The 20,326-nt window shown below is 37.3% G+C and overlaps 1 protein-coding gene across 1 annotated transcript in view; it reads left to right on the forward strand.

Annotated features, from left to right (window-relative positions):
* Positions 1-20,326, forward strand: part of SLC4A10 (solute carrier family 4, sodium bicarbonate transporter, member 10) — a gene marked incomplete at its 5' end in the record, with an annotated part of 223,129 nt that overhangs the window by 138,768 nt on the left and 64,035 nt on the right. Inside the window, one exon of the mRNA XM_006867029.1 lies at positions 14,040-14,145. Coding sequence (XP_006867091.1) covers positions 14,040-14,145 — 106 coding nt within the window. The remainder of the gene's footprint in view (positions 1-14,039; positions 14,146-20,326) is intronic.

Here is a 20,326-nt window from a genome sequence, read left to right on the forward strand (position 1 = left end):
GTCATTGTGATCTAAGGAAATGCATTATAGTATCTCAATATTTTTTTCTATTTCTGAGGCTTGCTTTGTAGCCTAACATATGATCCATTATGTAATGCATTTTGTATGTACTGGAAAAGAATGCACGTTGTAAAAAAAACACAAGATGGCAGATAGGGTAAAAGTGCAGTGAGGAGCTCCATCAGCAACAACACAGAATACCAGAGCAAGCAGGATCAGGGAATTGTCCCAGAACTCTGAACCACATATAAAGGAATATTTAGAAAGTTGAAAGGCTTATAGCCAGCCCAGTACTTTCTAATCCAAGGTGCTCACCTGTTCCCTGAACAGCCATCTTGGGTGTGACCAAGCCGGGGAAGGATCAGAGCAGCCACGATGCCTGACAGAAGTGCGGAGATAAAGGTGTGGACATTCTTTGTTTTGGTATCTGTTCATTGGTCTTTTGCTGTCTGCACACCTCCATTCAGGTGACTAGAGGGGGTGTCTGAGCAAGTGGACACTCCACCCCCACACCTAGAGGGATCTATTATGCAGGTGCACAGATCTCCGCAAAATTTAAAGATACTGTTTCCACTTAAAACCAAATGGCAGTGCAAAACATCCACAGCCAGCCCTGAACTGTTTATCACTAGGAAAATGGTCTGAATGGGGGTTGTATAGCAGCACAGGCAGACTAAAAAGCCTGAATTTTTAAATCCTGAGTTTCGTCATAATGACAAACAGTGGCATCTTGAAATTTCTCAGAAAGAAGAGTGAAAAGGGAAGGCCAATACCTGATCTCATCTACCTGGAGGCAATCAGAAAGTATAAAAAACACCAAAACACACACCCATCTAAGTATTAAGGCCACAGCTAATTAATGAATGTGCCCAAAAAACAGAAACATAAGACCATATCAGCACACGAAATTAGATAAAGTGACTGAGACAAATGAGCTAGAGGTAGAGCTACACTCCATACTGGAAGGAGGGCAGGCTTTGGAAATGCCTGAGAAGGAATTCAGAAAGATGATTATAAAATGTATCAAAACAGTTTACAATGGAGTTGAGAAAAACAAGGAAGAAGTCAGGAAAGCGCTACAGGAACAATCAAATAAGATAGGTACAGCATTGAAAACAATTCAAAACCTACAGAAAGAGGTCTGAATGATTAATAATAGAATATCAGAAATACATAATACACTGAAAGGGCAAAGGAGTAGAATTGAAGAGATGGAAGCCACAGCTAGTGAGCTAGAAGATAAATCTCTCAATACTACTAAGATAGAAGAACAAGCAGAAAAATGGATTTAAAAAATCTGAAGAAGGTCTAAGAATCACTTTGGTCAACATGAAGAGGAATAACTTAAGAATTATCAGCATTCTGGAACAGGAAGAATCACACAAGTCCACAGAGGAAATAGTTGAAGAGCTTCTGGAAGAAAATTTCTGTAACATCCTGAAAAATGAAAACATAAGCATTCAATTAACCCCAGGAAGGACAGACCCTAAAAGAAAATCACCAAGACATATAATAATCATGCTCTCCAAAATCAAAGATAAGGCCAGAATCCTGAAAGCAGCTAGAGAAAAGAGAAGTGTAACATACAAAGGCAAGCAAATCAGATTACACTCAGATTTCTCAATAGAAACCATGCAGGCAAGAAGGCAATGGGGAGACATATATAAAACCCTGAAAGAAAGAAAAAAAAAACTGCCAATCAAGAATCCTCTACCGAGTAAAGCTGTTGATCAAATATGATGGTGTGATCAAAACATTCCAGGATAAACAGAAGGTAAGGGATTTTCCCAAAGACACCCTTGCAATGAAAAACACCCAAAAGGAAGTTCTGTGGACTGAGAACCAACAAGAACAGACAACAAACAGAGATTGATGTATGTGGCAGCATCACTCAGAACTCATTCAACAAATGGAAGAGTCAACAACAGAATAAAACTGTAAGAACAATTTCAGAGGATCTGGGAGGTCAGTCTATGATCAAACAATTACAATGTGAAAGAAAGTAAACACAGAGGAACAGAGATCCAGGTGGTGAGAAGGTCAGGTAGATTCAGGGTAAAATAAACTGTTTTAAATGGAGGGAAAAGTTAATGGAATGTAAGGTAATCACAATGGTAGGGTTAGGGTGGGGTGTTTAAGGGGAGGTGGAGGGAGGTGACAGTAGAGCACAGGCTAAGAGCATAGTTTGGGTGTTGGGGAGGGCAATACAAGAAGGAAAAGGAGGTGGAAGAACAAGATAGATAGGGGAACACTGAGACAGGTTTGCATGGCCTAAGTGGGACAGAGGTAAATAGTGATGCATGCTCAACTTTGGAGTAACAGGATTCTGTGATACAGGGATCTAGGGATAGTTTGAAGAGGAGAAATAATACTAAAATGCTTGACTGTCTTATGAAAATTGGTTTCCCTTGCCTACTATTGTAACATAGACACTTGAGTGGGATAGAAAGGACTATTGGGAAACATGATTACAGAAAACTTGTAAGCCCATCTTCAGCCTATAACTGATTGGAATACCTAAAAGGGGTTCTAGAACTTGCCCATTGAAATAGGCCTCTTGCTCAGCCTTTGCAGAGTATAGGACTTTAGGTGGAATTCTGAGTCCCATTCAGAACCTTGTGAGGTGGGACATTCCCACTAAAAAGGACAAGCATACCAGCCTGGAACAGCTAGAGCAACAGAAGATGCATCTTTAAAGAAAGATCATCAGGAAAAACCTAAAACAAAAATGTCAGTATGACTGGCTACTACAAGAAAAAGTAAGCTGTTCATTGGGAAACCATCAAAGGAAGCATTCAGGTTCCTTCAGGACAAACACCCTCTAAGACTGAAACTCAAAGGGAACACATGAGCAGGCATGTAAGCTTGCTGGCAACCACATTGGTTTACTGGTGAGTAGAAGAGGGGGAAAGGCAGCAATGAAGAAATGGGCTGAATTCACCACAGTCCATTGACTCCCACTGATCTGGAGGTGAGAGAGAGAAAAGGAAAGGCTGGTTGGTCCAAAGTGTGGTGAGACTTGTGGATGCCTGAGCCCATGGACAAAGACATAGCCAGAGAGGGCTATAACTGACAGTGAAGCATCCAGCTGATATGAAGTGAGGGGAGATGCACAAGAACACTCATACTTGCAGAAAGTACCTATTTGACGTAACCTTGATGGTTATTATTAATTATATGGCTTGATAATCAAAACTCAACTAGAGGAAGAGAAAATTAAAAAAAAAAAATTGATAAAGGAAACAAGGGTAAATTGCTACAATTTGATAAACCTGATCTATACTTATGGAGGTTGTTGTTGTTGTTATGTGCTGTGGAGTTGATTCCAACTCATAGCAACCCTGTATATGGTTTCCGAGGCTGTAAATCTTTACAGAAGCAGAAAGCTTCATCTTTCTCCCGTGGAACAGCTGGTAGTTTCGAACTGCTAACCGTTTTATAACGGTTTAGCAGCCCGATTTATAACTACATTGCTACTAAAGACTCATGGAGGTAGTAACTCTAAATACCAATAGAGAGGGAAGGAGTCTTCACATCAAGTATCAATGCTATACCCTCTCTGTACACAGGGTAGAAAGACACAGGCAACTTAGACATTAGCTACCTAAAATTGGGGGGCAAAAAGGCACGAAGTTACTGGCTTACAAGATTTCAAGAGGGAGCTAAGTTTAAGAGTGTGTGGGGGAAGAAAGAGTCCCCACTGAATAGTTTTCATCTTGTCTAGATGGGTCTGGTTAAAAGAGATGGGGATAAGATTCTTATGATTCAGTAGTGAGTAATTGTCATGACTAATTGCAACTGTCACAGTTGTAAAGGTAGATGTTTTGTAACAAAAATGGGAGAGCAGTTAATCTTATAGTCCAGAAACAGAGGACCCTGGGACCATCAAGGGAGAAGAGCATAAGTGGAATGCAGGACCTTATCCAGAGAAGCAGTGACGCCAGAGATGGAGGTAACAGAGAAGGGGTGCGGCTGAGGACTCTAGGAAAGAAAGGGACTAAGAGCTGGTGGCCTTGAGGCAGACTTGCAGAATGTGCCCTTTCTTGGTGTAAATTATTATATATGCCTGAGTGTTTTTTGTTTTTTTTTTTAAAAAAAGAGCTAAAGTGAATAGAGAGAAATACTGTTAACTGATGGTACTGGAAGGGATTGTAATCATTGTGATGAAACTAGTTGTATTATTTGTTGAATGCAAAACTGATGATCTGCCCTGTAAACTTTCACTCAATCCACAATAAAAACTTAAAGAAAAAAAAAATGCAATTATCTGTGAAGTATAATAAAGTGAAGCACAATTTAAAAAAAAAGAAAACTCATTGTACTGTTGTTGGGTGGAATGTTCTATATATGCCTCTGAGGTATAGTTGGTTGGTTGTGTGTTTCTAGTAAATCTGTCATTCACTGAAAATGATGTTATTAAAGTCTCCTGCTATTATTGTGGGATTGTCTAATCCTCTTTTAAATTCTGTTAAAATTTAGAGTGATTAGATATTTACTCTAGTCATGTCCTTTAGTGATATTGACCTATTAACCATTATATAATGACCTTTATTATCATTTTTACTGATTTTTGCTTTAAGTGTATTTCTTCAGAAAATAATATTGCCATTCCTGCCCTTTTATGGTTAATTTTTGCTTAATATATGCTTTTCCATGCTTTGAATTTTAGTTTATTTTTGTCTTTGTGTGTAAGGTATGTCTCTTATAGATAGCATACTGATGGGTCATGTTTTCTTATACATTCTGCTACTTTCTGTCACTTTACTGGTGTATTTAATCCATTTACATCCAATGCAATTACTGATAGATATGAATTGCTGTTGTCATTTGCTCTTTCTCTCTCTGTTTGTGTTTGGTGTGCATGTGATGCTAATGATATCTTTGATCAATATATTCTTCTGTGCTGAGTTATTTTTCTTTACAGATTTTCTTATCACTTCTTTCATGACTGTTATAGTGTTTACTAAGACTTTATTCTTTTTTTCTTTTGGTGAGAACATTTATTAATTTTCTTTGAGGTTAACTTATTTATTATTGTATTCCCAGTCTGTTCTATCTTGATGTTGTCTTGACTCCCTCTCCTTTTGGAAGTTCTGTTTATTCCTTGGTTTTGCTTTGTATTTGTCATCATTGACAGATTGATGCCTTTGGTTCACTACTTTCAGTGTTGTAGGTTATTTTATTTTTGATAATTCTTGTATCAAGGTTATCGCTGGGTGACGTAGTCACGTGTTTTATTCTCTATGCTTATTATCTGCTCTGCTTGATTTTATATTGAATTGGTTTTTGCAAATTACCTTAATTTTTTTTTTTTATCTTGGAATGTCCTAATTTTGTCACCATATTTGAGGGACAATTTTAATTAATATATAACTCTTGCTGACATTTTTTTCTTTTCAGGGTTTTATATCTGTCATCCTATTGCTTTCTTGCATGCTTGATTTATGCTGAGAAATCAGATAAGTCAATATCACTGAAGGACATGACTAGAATAAATATCTAATCACTCTAAATTTTAACAGAATTTAAAAGAGGATTAGACAATTCCACAATAATAGCAGGATACTTTAGTAACATCATTTTCAGTGAATGACAGATTTACTATGATTTATGCTACAAAATCCTTTGTAGGTAACTCTTTATTTATCTCAAGCCACTCAAGCATTCTTTCTTTGTCTTTGTTTTTGAAAAAGTTGATTATATATATTGATGATTTTCATTTTTGGGAGTTCTATACTGTTCGGAAAGTCCTGGTGTGGCACTGTGGGTTATTGCGCTGGACTACAAAGTCACTTTGATCTGCAAGATCAGTGTTTCAAGCTCTCCAGCTGCTCCTAGAAAACCGACTCAACAGCACTTAACAACAACAACATTTTGTTTAGAGTCCTGATGTGGCACTGCAGGATCATGTACTGGACTGCAAGGTCAGTTTTAACTGCAAGGTCGGATGGTTCAAACTCACCGGTTGCTACTTGGAAACCCTATGCAGAGTTGCTATGAGTCAAAGTGATGGCACCTAACAACAACAAACAATCTGTTTGGCATTTGTTCAGCTACTTGAAAACATATCTTGTCATCTTTCATGATATTATGATGTTTTCTTCCAATAAATCTTTGAAACTTTTCTCAGTCCTTTTTAATTTTTGTCTGTTCCTGTTCTGGAATTCTAATCACACATAAATTATTCTTGTTGGTGGCGCCCCACATAATTGTTCCTTTGTTGTTGTTATTTTTTTCTGAGTATTCCTCTAACAGATTAGTACTAAGATTTGTCTTTAGTTTTACTAATTCTGTCTTCCATTAATTCATTTATATTCCTTTGTCCTTTCAATGCATTATCTATTTTTAAAATTTTAATATTAACCTTCTGGATCTCTATTTACTATTTTTATGTGATTTCTAATTTTCCACTTATTTTGTCAGTTTGTTCTTATGTGGTTTTCCTGAATTCTTCTAGTGTTTGAGTTTTCCTTGATCTGCCCCTCAATACATTGACACTATAATTCTTTTGAGTTTCTTAACAGGTAGTTCCAATAGCATTTCTTCCTCTGAAAGATTTTCTGGCTTTGTATTTTTGAATCATCTTGTACTATTTTTTTGTGTGATTGGAAGTTGTATTAATTTGCTAATTATATGTTAGTTTGTTTCAATATCATTTTTTGCTTTGCTTTAATATGATTTTTTTGCTTTGTTTTATTTTTAAATACTTGGGCAACAGGGTGAGCATGCTACTATGGTTGCTAGTTTGGAAGCATTGGAGTGCTCGTCACCTGTCTCTGGGTGAACTTGGTAGTGGATGAGAGTGTGAGTATGAGTTTCTGATCATTGATCATACACAGCAGCTGAGGACACGATGGGTGGGTATTGACTGCCATCTGTCTTCAATTCAGTGGTGTTGGAGTGGATGGTGGGGGCTGCAGTTGTGGTGGGTTAGGGTCACTGGCTCCTAACAGCTGGGGAATGATAGAAAAAAGGGGGGATGAAAAGAAAGAATAAAATGGGGAAAGAAGGAGGTGGGGGCTGCAGTTGTGGTGGGTATGGCTGAATAGAGTCACTGGCTCTTGACAGCTGGGGAATGCTAGAAAAAAGGGGGATGAAGAGAAAGAATAAAATGGGGAAAGAGGGAAGGTCTGATAAGAAAGGAAAAAATGAAAAGAAAAAATACCAGTATAGTAGTACAAGAACTAGCTGCTAAATATAAACACAATGGAAATATCATGCTTGCTCTTTGGAATGGTGCAACAGCAAATGCAGAATGCTAGTGGCAGATACTCTGAATGAGAGGTGATGTGGGCAGGGCACCTGCTCAAAAGGGTCTTTTAAAAAGGGAGAAGGTGGGCTAGGACAGGGAGAATAACCAGTAGGGGGTTTAACTAAGGAAAAAGGAAAAAGAAAAAAGTGTCAGAGTATTGGTGGACGGAGAAGCTTCTAAACACAGCTGCAGCAGGAATGTAGAGCTCATTCTGTGGGAGAGCGAACCACCATCCACAGAGGGTTAGCAGTGGGTGCTGCAGAGATAGGAACCTGCTTTTTAGGATCAAAGTAAAAATTGAAAGAAGGCAAATGGGGTTTGGGGAGAGGAGAAAAGAGAAAAATTTAGGGAAGAACTAAAAAGAAGGGAAAAAAAAGAACAACAACAAAAATAAGGCTGTGCAGGGTTGGTGACAGTGGTAGCTGCCAAACAGAGCTGTGGCAGGAACGTAGCCCTGGCTCCATAAGAGCACACAACCAAGGTGAAGGGCCGTGGGCAATGCTAACTGCTGGGAGAGTGGGATGAGTAGGCACCTATTCCAGGGGATCAGGAAGAAGAAGAAAAAAAAGAGAGAGAGAGAGAAAATAAATTAAAGAGAAAAGGTGGAGGGAAGAAAGAACTTATAAAGAAGAGAAAGAAAGACAGCATGGTACTGGCAGTGATGGGGTGATGGGCTTGGGATGAGGTTCCGACTGACTGAAGAGTGGGTGATGGTGAAAAGGGGTACACATCTGGTCACCTGGTAGTTGTGCAAGATAAGGGGGAGATCATACCCCTCTCTGGTTGCCAACCATCAATGTGGGTAGCTATGAGTCAGAGCCAACGGATGGCACCTAATAACAACAAATAAAATTGTCTTTCTGAGAGTTCTTTCATTACTTTCCTAGGTTGGAATCATTCTTTCCTTTATCCCATCTCTTGCTTTCTACTTATCCATTTTCTTCCTAAGTAAGGATACATAAAAAAATAATAATAACTTTGTGAAATTATAGTATAAAGTATTTGTTGTTGTTAGGTGCTGTCTAGTTGGTTCTGACTCATAGAAGCCCCATGCACAACAGAATGAAACACTCCCTGGTCTTGTGTCATCCTCACAATTGTTATGTTTCAGCCCATTGTTGCTGCCACGGTTTCAAAACATCTCATTGGTGTCTTCGTCTTCTTTATTGGACTCCACTTTATCAAGCATGATGTGCTTCTCCAGGGACTGATCCCTGGAGTCTGATAGCATGACTGAAGTGTGAGAGAAAGTCTGGCCATCCTGGCTTCCAAGGAGCATTTTGGCTGCACTTCATCCAATACAGATTTGTTTGTTCTTCTGGCAATCTATGGTACTTTTAATACTGTAGTGGAACACCATAATTCAAATGCATCAGTTCCTCTAGGTCTTCCTTATTCATTGCCCAATTTTCACATGCATATGAGGCCACTGAAAAATGGCTTGGGTTAGGCACCTTAGTCCTCCAACTGATATCTTTGCTCTTTAACACTTTAAAGAGGTCTTTGTAGCGGTTTTGTCTAATGCAATACATTGTTTGATTTCTTGACTGCTGCCTCTGTGACCATTGATTGTGGATGCAAGTAAAGTGAAATCTTGACAGCTTCAGACTTTTCTTGATTTATCATGATTTTATTTATTGATCCAGTTGTGAGGATTTTTTTCTTTGCATTGAAGTGTAATACATAATGAAGGTTATGGTCTTTGATATTTATCCATAAGTATTTTAAGTCCTCTTCACTTCCAGCAAACAAGGTTATGTATCTGTTCTATCTGTAGATGACAGATTGTCAATGACTCTTCTTCTAATTCTGATGCCGTGCTATTCTTTATATAATCCACTTCTTTGATTATTTGCTCAATATACAGATTGAATAAATATGGTGAAAGATACAACCCTGATGCACACCTTTCCTTCTATTAAGCCACTCAGCATCCCCTTGTTCCTTTCTAACTACTGCCTCCGGGTCTTTGTACAGGTTACTCTTGAGTTCAAAGAAGTGCTCTTGAATACCCCTTCTTTGCAATGTTATCCATAGTTTGTCATGGTCCACACAGCTGAAAACATTAGCATAGTCATTAAAGCATAAGTAAACATATTCTGGTTTTCTCTGCTTTCAGTCAAGTCTATCTTATATCAACAATGATATGTCTAATTCCATGTACTCTTCTGAATCTGGCTTGAATTTCTAGCAGTTCCCTATCGATATATTGTTGAAATGTTTTTAAATTACTTTCAATGAAATTTTACTTTCATATATTAATGATGTTTTATTCTATAAAGTATTCTTTTTTACATGGTATATAATAAATTCTTATGCTTTTTGTTGTTGTTATGTGCTATTGAGTCAGTTCCAACTCATAGCAACCCTGTATGGAATTTCCAAGGGATGACTGGTGAGCTTGAACCACCAACATTACTGTTCAAACTGACCTTGCAGTCCAGTGATTAACCCACAGTGCCATACCAGGATTTCTATAAGATATAATTATATTTTATATATGTTGAATTATATACATAATTCTTTACATACTATAACCCAAACAAATCCATTGCCATTAAGTCAATTCTGATTCATAGCAACCACGTAAGACAGACTGAAACTATTCCATGGGGTTTCTAAGACTATAATTTTTTTTTTTAACTTTTTATTGTGAATTGAATGAAGGTTCACAGACAAGAATATCAATTTTATATCCAACAAATAAAACACTTGGCTTCTATGGAGCAGCAGTTATCCTGTTTCCTAGCAGTTATCCTGTTTCCTCCCTGTGGTTCCTATTTCCAATCCCTTCTCAACTTTGTCCTTAGGACGTGTTGCCCTTTTGATTTTGAATAATTGACTGTTAACATTTTTCATAGTGATGTAACCTTACTGGTGTTGTTGTTCCTCTTATATACCCTTCTACTGCTTGGCTGAAAGTCGGGTCTAGAGGGCGAGTTCCTTTCCAGACCAGAAGGAAGTGTTTGAGGGTAATAGTGTCAAGTTCATCCAATCTCTTTCTGACCAGTAATACCGGTCTTTTTCATCTTCTTTTTTAAAAAAAATAATTTTGAGTTTTGTTCCACATGATGTGTCACTCTATCTGGGACCTTCAAATGTGATTCCTTTCAGACCAATTGGTCGTGGTAACTGGTCACCATCTAGTTCTGGTCTCAGAGCCATGGAGACTGATGTTCATTTCAACTGTTCCGTTAGTCCATTGGACTAACTGGTTCCAAGCATTATCATTTCTCCTTACTCTTCTTTCTTTTGCATATGGAGAGAACTAAAACAGTTTTTATTAAAGCTGACTGCCACATCTTTTTCCCACAAAGCAGTTGTTCAGTTCAATCCACCAGTCTTTCTGTTAGTAGCTGAGTGCTTAGTAATTGCAATACCAAGGCTCATTTTGCATAATTTGTTTTTATTTTTATTAAGTTCCCTCAAGTTGGTCCAGGTTCATAGCAACCCTATGCACAGCAGAACAAAATGCTGCCCAATCCTTCACATTCTCACAGTTGTTGCTATGTTGGACCCCTTTGTTATAGCCACTGTGTGAATCCATCTTATTGAGGGTCTTCTTTATTGCTTACCCTCAACTTTACCTAGCATGATGTCCTTTGCCAGGGACTGGTCCCTCCTGATAATATGTCCAAATTATGTGAGGTAAAGTCTTACCATTCTCACTTTTAAGGAGCATTCTAGCTATACTTACTCCAAGAGGGATTTGTTCATTCTTCTGGCAGTGTGTGGTATAGTCAACATTATTCAAGGACATCAATTCCTTCTTCCATGACTTGGGTCAGGTGCGCCTTGGTCTTTAAAGTGTTTGTTTGTTTTATCCTTCTTTTTCTTTTTAACACTTTAAATATATGTTGTGCAGCATATTTGCCCAATGCAATGTGTGCTGCTTGATTTTATGACTACTGCTTCCAGGGATTTTGATTGTGAATCCAAATAAAATGAAATTCTTGACAGCTTCAATATTTTTTCCATTTTTTGTCATGTTGCTAATTGGTCTACTTTTGAGGATTTTTGAGTTCTTTTAAATTGATATGTAATCCATACTGAAGGCTGTAGTCTTAGATCTTCATCAATATGTGCTTTAAGTCCTTTTTGTGTCTTCAGCAAGCAAGGTTGTGTCATTTGCATATTGCAGGTTGTTCATGAGTCTTCCTCCAATCCAATCCACATTAACATAATTCATTCTTTACAGTAGTTCTACTAGGTGAATATTTTTATCCCTATTTTACATATGAGGAAACCAAGATTTAGTATGGTCAAATAATTTACCGACAGGCAGTTTTAGAGGCAGTACAAAACAGCTGCTTGTCTCTGTGTCCTATGATCATGTATAATCAATCTGAGATTTAAGAACCTATAACTTTGAACAACCTTTATTAATGAATGTCTACCTCTCCATCTCTGATGTCTTTGTTTTCCTGTTGTTGGAGCTTCTCCTTCTGCTATGATGAGTTCACTGTATCTGCCTGTAAGAACTACTGCTTTCATATCTCATTCTCTTAAAACCCTGGTTACTATATTTCACATTTGAATCTTCTACCCTTTTAGAGGCCCAGCCCTAAGTGATCCCAGAGCGTGAATCTTCTTATCTTCCTAAAACATTAGTAATAATCATACTTGTCCATGTTGTCCAAGCCTAGTAGATTTCTTATAAAAATAGATATTTTTTAAATTCTTTGGAAAATGAGTGAGTGGTGGAAAAAAGAAATAGACTAAGTTTTTGATGTAGAAAATAGAGAGAGGTATTTATCAAGCACAAATGGAAAGAAATTGCCCTATAAAAATAATATTAGAAACGTCATTTATGTTCTACAGTTGGACTAATCTCACAAGAACAGGAGCCTAATTTAGCTTCAGTTATGCAGTGTGTTTGGGTTAGTCTGGGAGGCCAACCACCATTTTAAAAACGTTTTTGACAGAAAATAATTTTTGAATGGCAAGTAGAAAGTCTATGAATGAACTTTCAGAAAGTAAATCATTCATAAATTGAAGCTAGCTACTCAGACCATTAATTTGTTGGCTATCTTTGTTTATGTCATCTTCTCCACAATTAATTAGAAAGTTATATAATATCAGAGAGTTTGTTTTCTATTACAAAATAATACCACTGCGTCGAACTCTTTCTTCATTCTGCTTCTGCCCCCACCCAGAAGTGAGCATTTTTTATTTTTAATGAGAAAAACAATAGTATATCCCAAGATGCCTAAAATTCTTGTTTCAACCTAACTTCAATTTTTAAATTATATTGTTGTTGTGTGCTATTGAGTCAGTTCAGTGTGACCCTCTGTAGGATTTCTGAGAGTGGCTGGTGGGTTTGAACTGCCAACATTGTGGTTACCAGTCCAGTGCTTATCCTGAAGCACCATGCCATCCATGGCTCTGTCTATATAGCAAGGTTGTAAATTATCTTTAGACTGTAAATTAACTATTTCAAGTTAAATAAGTGATATGGCTGTACTATATGAATTAAAATAAGTAAATATAATAATACATTTGGGTGTTTGTAATTTTTTCACTTATACTTTATGGGGAAATAGTAGTTATAAGATCTAGATGTCATTTAGATTTAAAAGGTCACAAAAGACTAGTGTACTAACCTACATTTTTCAATAATTTCTTTGACTGGAATCTATAGGGAATGACTTCATTCTACTGTGATATAGGAGCCTAGAAATATATTCATCCTGTTTTCTGTAAATAGCATGTCCAAGAGTAGTTTGAAGTTCTGGTGTGGATCTATAGGATAAACACTCAACCATAAGGTCAGTTTGAACTGCAAGGATAGCTGTTCAAACTCACCAGACACTCCTTGAAAGCCCTATATAGAATCCTGATGAGTCATAAAAAACTTGATGGCTCTTAACAGCTACAAAAACAAGAATAGTTTGTTGTTGTTTTTGTTAAATGTCATCGAGTCAGTACTGACTCATAGTGGGACTATACACAACAGAAAGAAATACTGCCTGGTCTTGCGCCAACCTCACAGTTGTTGTTATATCTGAGCCCATTGTTGCTGCCATTTTGCCAATCCACCTTGTTGAGAGTCTTCCTCTTTTTTGCTGACCCTCTGCTTTACCAAACACGATTTCCTTCTCCAGGGACTGGTCCATCCTGACAATATGGACAAGGTATGAGAAATGAAGTCTGGCCACCCTGGCTTCTAAGGAGCATTCTGGCTCTACCTCTTCCAACACAGATTGGGCTTTTTTTTTGGCACTCCATGGTACTTTTAATATTCTCCTCCAACACCCCAACACCGTAACTCAAATGCATCAATTCTTCTATGGTCTTCCTTATTCACTGTCCAACTTTCACTTGCATATGAAGTTATGAAAAATACAATGGCATGGGTTAGGCGCAACTTAGTCCTCAAACTGACATTTTTGCTCTTGAACACTTTAAAGAGGTCTTGTACAGCAGATTTACCTAATGCAATACGCCATTTAATTTCTTGACTTCTGCTTCCATGAGTGTTGATGGTTGATCCAAGCAAATGAAATCTTTAACAACTTCAATCTTTTCTTCATTTATATGGATGTTGTTTATTGGTCCAGTGGTGAAGACTTTTTGTCTTCTTTACATTGTGGTCTTTGATCTTCATCAGTAAGTATTTTAAGTCCTCTTTACTTTCAGTAAGCAGGAGTAGTGTAGGCTGGCCTAACTAGTAGTCATTCAAATGGAGATAAGTGCCAACTGGGAAAGAAGAGCCCATTACTCGTTTGTTTGAAGCACAGTAACAAAAAGCTACTTAGATCACAAAAGATGCTATTTTGTATTTCAGGTGTAACTGTGTGGAACCCCATAATCCCAGTAATGATACATTGAAGGACTGGAGAAACTCTAATATATCTGCATCTGACATAATTTGGGAAAATTTAACTGTGTCGGTAAGTGAAGCATTGGAAAATAAGTCATATATTGATTCTTAATACTTTAAGGGTTTTTCCTGACATTTTGAATTAATTGTCACCACTAAGATAATATTTTGAATACATATTGTTACAAAAGTGGTAGAATTTTATAATAATTATAATATTAGCAGTTTCAGCTATTTATCCATAAACTGGAGTTTCTGTTTATTATTAAGTTTAAAATCTTTCTAATGGTTAGCAGAGCTGGATTTTCAATATATATATGAAATAATATGACTGAGATTCACAGAAAGCACATTTAAAAAGAGTGGTGTTGACCTACATGAAACCATATGGCAGAATTAAGTCTGCCTTCTGTGTAACGAACCCATAACGCTTTTACTTACTCTCTAATGCTGCTCCAGCTGTTCAGAATATGCTGGGAGGAGGGGATATTTGTTAATATTTTATTGTGAATACTAGAGTCTTTGGGAGGAACAAAAGCCACTTTTCTTTATAAAATTCTGGTACCTCTTTTACCAAGGACTTTCTTGCTTCAATTTACTTCTTATCTTCCAATCAGGAAATGGAATGGCAATATATATTTCATTTATCACAGTTAAATCTTGTACCTTTGTTTAATTTTCTTTGACTTTTCTCTGCTTTGTGATATTTGTTTTTCTCATGAAAATATTTCTCAAATCTCCTTAATCTATTTTAATGCGTGTATACATTTCTATGAGCATAATGTTTTTCTCTTCAATGAAATACTAAATTTTAAAGTCTAAATATTTAATTTGAAAGTCTAAATCTAGATTCAATATTAAAATATGAATTTTTCTAGTTTCTTTTCTTCTTCTTCCAGTTGAAAACATTATAATTAAAAACTTCTGCAAATTTACCTACTTGTTCCTATATAACTACCAGTATAAGACTATATGAATTCTAGTTAATTTTATCAAACACTCACATGATATATTTTTAGTAAATAGACCAGCTAGTGGAACATATATTTTATATTTTTAGTAAATAGACCAGCTAGTGGAACATATATTTGCACAGATATCATAAAACTCGAAATATAATTCTTATAATAGCATATCAGTGAAAATCACTAAAAATTTTTATCTTAATTGTTTTACTGAAATTTACTCAGAATATACTTATGAGCATTACCAAACATTTTTAAAGAAAGTACTGTGCTGATAGTTATTAAAATTAGTTTCATCAAAAATAACCATAAGACATGCATTTTATGTATTGTTTGCTTTGACGGTCCTATATTTTATATTTACCTTATTAATTTAGCAAGGTTAAAATAAAGAACTTTAGCTCTCTTCATTTCCCAACCTGATGTATGCATAGTAAGTATACAATAATGTTTAGTGATTGCTTTAAAAGTAGTTGTTGTTGTTGTTAAGTGCCGTCGAGTTGGTTCGACCCATAGCGACCCTGTACAGGGTTTCTGAGGGTGTAAATCTTTACGGGAGTAGAAAGCCTCATCTTTCTCCCGCGGAGCAGCTGGTAGTTTCAAACTGCTGACCTTAAGGTTCGCAGCCTTAGTAGAACCTCAAAATTTTACAATTTAATGCAAATCTTTTATGGCAAGCTAAGATAATTAGATTTCTATTTTAAATACAAGGGACTTTCAATAAATTCATGGAAATGCATATCATGAAAAACTATGCATAGATTTCAATTTTTTTTAAATCCAAATAACTGCTCATACTAACTTGTCATTGTTGTTGTTAATTGCTGTGGAGTCTAGTCCAACCCATAGTGACTCTGATAGGGTTTCCAAGGAGCAGCTGGTAAACTTGAACCGCCCACCTTGCAGTTCAAACAGCTTTGCATTCTGGCACATTAACCCACAGTGCCACACCGAGACTCCATAAGGATCTAGATTGAGGAACTAAAAAGAATAAGTTTTATTTTATTTGAAAAGTGCCCCCATCAAAGCAACATTAATTCTGTTAAAATTAAAGCAAGAACAAACATTAAATTTAGGGTGAAGTTTGGATGGAAAAATGGAGAACTCATTGATGCTTTATGAAACATTTATGGGGACAATGTTCCAGAGAAATCAGTACTTTACAAATTGTTAACTCATTTTTAAATGGGAAGAAATGGTGCTGAAGATAAAGCTCAAAGCTTTATCAGTTTGTGAGGACACAGTCCATCGTGTTCATGCCCTAATTGAATAGGATCAATGATTAACAGCAAAAACAGTACTTAACACCCAACACTTTCAACATTTCAGTTCAGCTTACACAATGCTGACTGAAAAATTAAAGTTGAGCAAACTTTCCATTCAGTGGGTGCTGGGGCCAACTGCCATGTCTGATGATCAGCTATACTCTGCGACCCGCACGGAGAGATTAAACCTGAGTAGGGGTAACGGGAGATTAGAAATAAAAGAAAGACACAAGACACAATTGAAATAAGTAAAGTTAGGACCAGGTGGGACGTAGCACTCTGATGGAGATACTGCAGCACAGACCAAGGCAGCGAGATTATGATATACACAGCTTAAGGGAAGGTGTTGGGGCGGGGGTGTGTGTGTGTGTGTGGGGGGGGGGGTGGCGGAAAGAATAACCTCTGGTGTTATTGATGCATGCAGTAAGTGGGACTTTATCAAAAGAATGTAGTTGCTAGGGAAACAGAGATAGGGCAGCTAGATGTTTTTGCAAACTTAAACTGAAGGTCATACAAGGAAAATACCTTACAAGTTCCTTGTCCCCCCGAGGCAGCCCTCCAAGTTCCTCAGTGGGGCTAGTTGACCTGGGAACAGCCCGATTTTCTGGACCACAACTGTTCAGTTGCAAGCCTTTGGTTAAACTACCCCCAGGTCTGAGACCTTCAGTTCAAATTGCTCCCAACAAATGAGTACCAAACTCTTGTGCCCAGATAAGCTGCAGACAAGAGTACATCTTTCAATGGAAATTTCATACAAGTGGGATCAATATTCTGAAGGATTTCTTGGAAGAATTGTAATAAGAGATGAAATATGGTATAAGGATGGCATGGATGATGCCATGACCTCCTCAGGTTTCACAAAGAGGAGGAGAATCAAACTCAACATTGGCCTAAGGCTGAATCTTATAGTAAGGAATTTAGATATGCCTCTACCCTCCAACCTTCTTACCAATTCTTATACCATCAGTCACTCCTACAGCATTACTGCATCACTACTGGGTTCAGTAATTCCTTACAACGTCCACACAGAACTCAAAGAGCATGCTGTTGATTATGGAGTTTACTAGAGAAGTTAGCAGGTTACAATTAAAGATCAGAAATGCTGAAGACAGCTTTTAGGTCAGGATAGCCTTTTTCCAGACATGTCTGCGGACAGGCCTTGCTATGGTCCATGGATTCTCAGCTATGGGCCCCTTGGCCTTTACTCTGCTCAGGCAATGTTCCAAAGCTCTTAGATCTGCTGATACATGACCAAAGGGCACTTTACACCACTATAAACTCATCCCAAAGGTGCTCAGCTCTAGCTCCATGCATCAGCAAACCTACTTCCCACAGTTAAGTGCCTGGAGGCATCCTACTCCACAAGGAATCCTCCTATCTGAAGGCACTCGTTTAGAAGATTATTAAAACTTAGACCCCATAGAAATAATATTTACTAGAAAACAGTTTGTCAGCTAATGTATTTTGCTTTGTTTTGTTTTGTTTTTAACTTATTATTATGAATTGGGTGAAGCATTGCAGAGTACGTCACTTTTCCATTCAGCAATTAATACACATTTACTTGCATATCATTGATTGCAATCCCCAAAGGGTAGCATCACTTATCTCCCTTTTCCTGTGTCTTCCATTTTCATCTGGCCTTCTTTCCTAACCTTTGCTACCTTCTGGATTTTGTTACTGGGAAAATGCTGTCCTTGTGATCTCAAATGGTTTATTATTCTAAGTAGTGTATACCTTCCTAGTGTTATTGTACCTCTTGTAGATGGGTCTACTGTTTGTCTGAAAAATAAATTCTGGGAGTGAGTTCAGTTCCAGACCTGAAGGGTGACTAAGGACCACAGTCTCTGAGGGTCCACCAGTCTCTATGCAACTAATAAGTCTGGTGATGGAAATGATGCTCGATATTGCATGGTAGAACTTTGTAAGACATGATAAGCACTGGACTGTGAACCACAAGGTTGATGGTTTGAGTCTACCAGCTGCTTCTAGAAAGAAAGATGAAGTTTTCTGGACTGGCAAAGATTTAGTCTTGGAAACCCTATATAGGGTTGCTCTGAGTCTGAACTGACTCCACAGCACTTAACACCAACAGTGACAAATTCTTTGCAAATACCTTTTTTCAACAACATAAACAAATGGACTTTATCAGATGGAATACACAGGAATCAAATTGACTACATTTGTGGAAGAATACTATGGAGAAACTCGATCTCATCAGTCAAAAACAAGTCCAGGGACTGATTGTGGAAAGAATGTCCATTGCTCAATGCAAGTTCAGGCTGAAGCTGAAGAAAATTAACGCAAATCCATAAGAGTCAAAATATGACCTTGAGTATATCCCGCCTGAATTTAGAAACCATCTCAAGATCCGATTTGTTGCATTAGACATTAATGACCAGAAGAGTTGTGGTATGACATCAAGAACATCACATATGAAGAAAGTTAAAGGTCATTATAGAAAAAAAAGACCAGAATGAATGTCAGAATAGACTTGTTCTTGAATGTAGACAAGCTAAAGTTACTCGAAGAAGTAATGAAGTAAAAGAGGTGAACAAAAAATATCAAAGGGCAGCTCGAGAAGACAAAGTAAAGTGTTATAATGAAATGTGCAAAGGCCTGGAGTTAGAAAACCAAAAGAGAAGAACACACTCAGCATTTCTCAAGCTGAAAGAACTGAAGGAAAAATTAAAGACTCTGGTTGCAATATTGAAGGATTCTGTAGGCAAAATATTCAGTAACAAGGAAAGCATAAAAAGAATGAAGGAATGCTTAGAGTCACTATAAAAAAATAATTGATCGGTGTTTAACCATTTTAAGAGACAGCATATGATCACGAATTGAAGGAAGAAATACGAGTGGCACTGAAGGTATTGGTAAAAATTAAGGCTTCAGGATTTATGGAATACAAGTCAAAATCTTTCAACAAACTGATACAGCTGTGGAGGTGCTCATTCATCTATGCCAAAGAATTTGTAAGACAGCTTCGTGGCCAACAGATTGGAAGCGATCCAATTCCAAAGCAAGGTGATGCAACAGAATACAGAAATCATTGAACAACATTATTAAATCATATTCAAGTCAAATTTTGCTGAAGATAATTTAAAACAGCAGCAGTACATTGTCAAGGAGAAGCCAGAAATTTAAGTCAGATTCAGAAGAGGGTATAGAATGAGGGACATCATTGCTAATGTCACCTGGATCTTGGCTAAAAGCCAAGAATACCAGAAAAATGTTTACTTGTGTTTTATTGACTATAGAAAGGCATCTGACTGTGAGGCACAGCAAATTATGAAAAGCATTAAGAAGAGTAGGAATTCCTGAATACTTAATTGTGTTCATGAGGAACATATACATAGACCAAGAGGCAGTCATTAGAACTGAACAAGAGGATACTGAATGGTTTAAAATCAAGAAAAGCCATGTGTCAGAGTTGTGTCCTCTCACCATACTGTATACAATCTGTTTGCTGATCAAATAACCGGAAAAGCTAAATTATAATAAGAACATGGCATTGTTGTTGTTGTTGTTATGTGCCGTGGAGTCGGTTCCGACTCATAGTGACCCTGTACAGGGTTTCCGAGGCTGTAAATCTTTATGGCAGCAGAAAGCCTCATCTTTCTCCTGTGGAACAGCTGGTAGTTTTGAACTGATGACCCTGAGGTTAGCAGCCCGATTTGTAACCACTATGCTATCAGAGGATTGGGGAAAGATTCATGAGCATCCTGTCATATGCAGATACCAACAGCTTGTTTGCTGTAAGGGAAGAAGACTTGAAATATTTGCTGATGAATATCAAAGACTGCAGCCTTCAGTATGGTTTATATCAAATCGAGTCTGACTGATAGCAACCCTGTATATGGGTTCCGAGGAGCAGCTGGTGAATTTGAACTGTTTACTTCATGGTTCACAGTCCAGTGCTGATCCTACAGCGCCACATCACTCCTGATGGATTATACCTCAATATAAAGAATATGAGAAATCCTCACACCTGGACCACAAACTGGCATCATGTTCAGCAGAG

Source organism: Chrysochloris asiatica, unplaced genomic scaffold (genome assembly GCF_000296735.1).
Source record: "Chrysochloris asiatica unplaced genomic scaffold, ChrAsi1.0 scaffold00099, whole genome shotgun sequence".
Classification (NCBI taxonomy): domain Eukaryota; kingdom Metazoa; phylum Chordata; class Mammalia; order Afrosoricida; family Chrysochloridae; genus Chrysochloris; species Chrysochloris asiatica.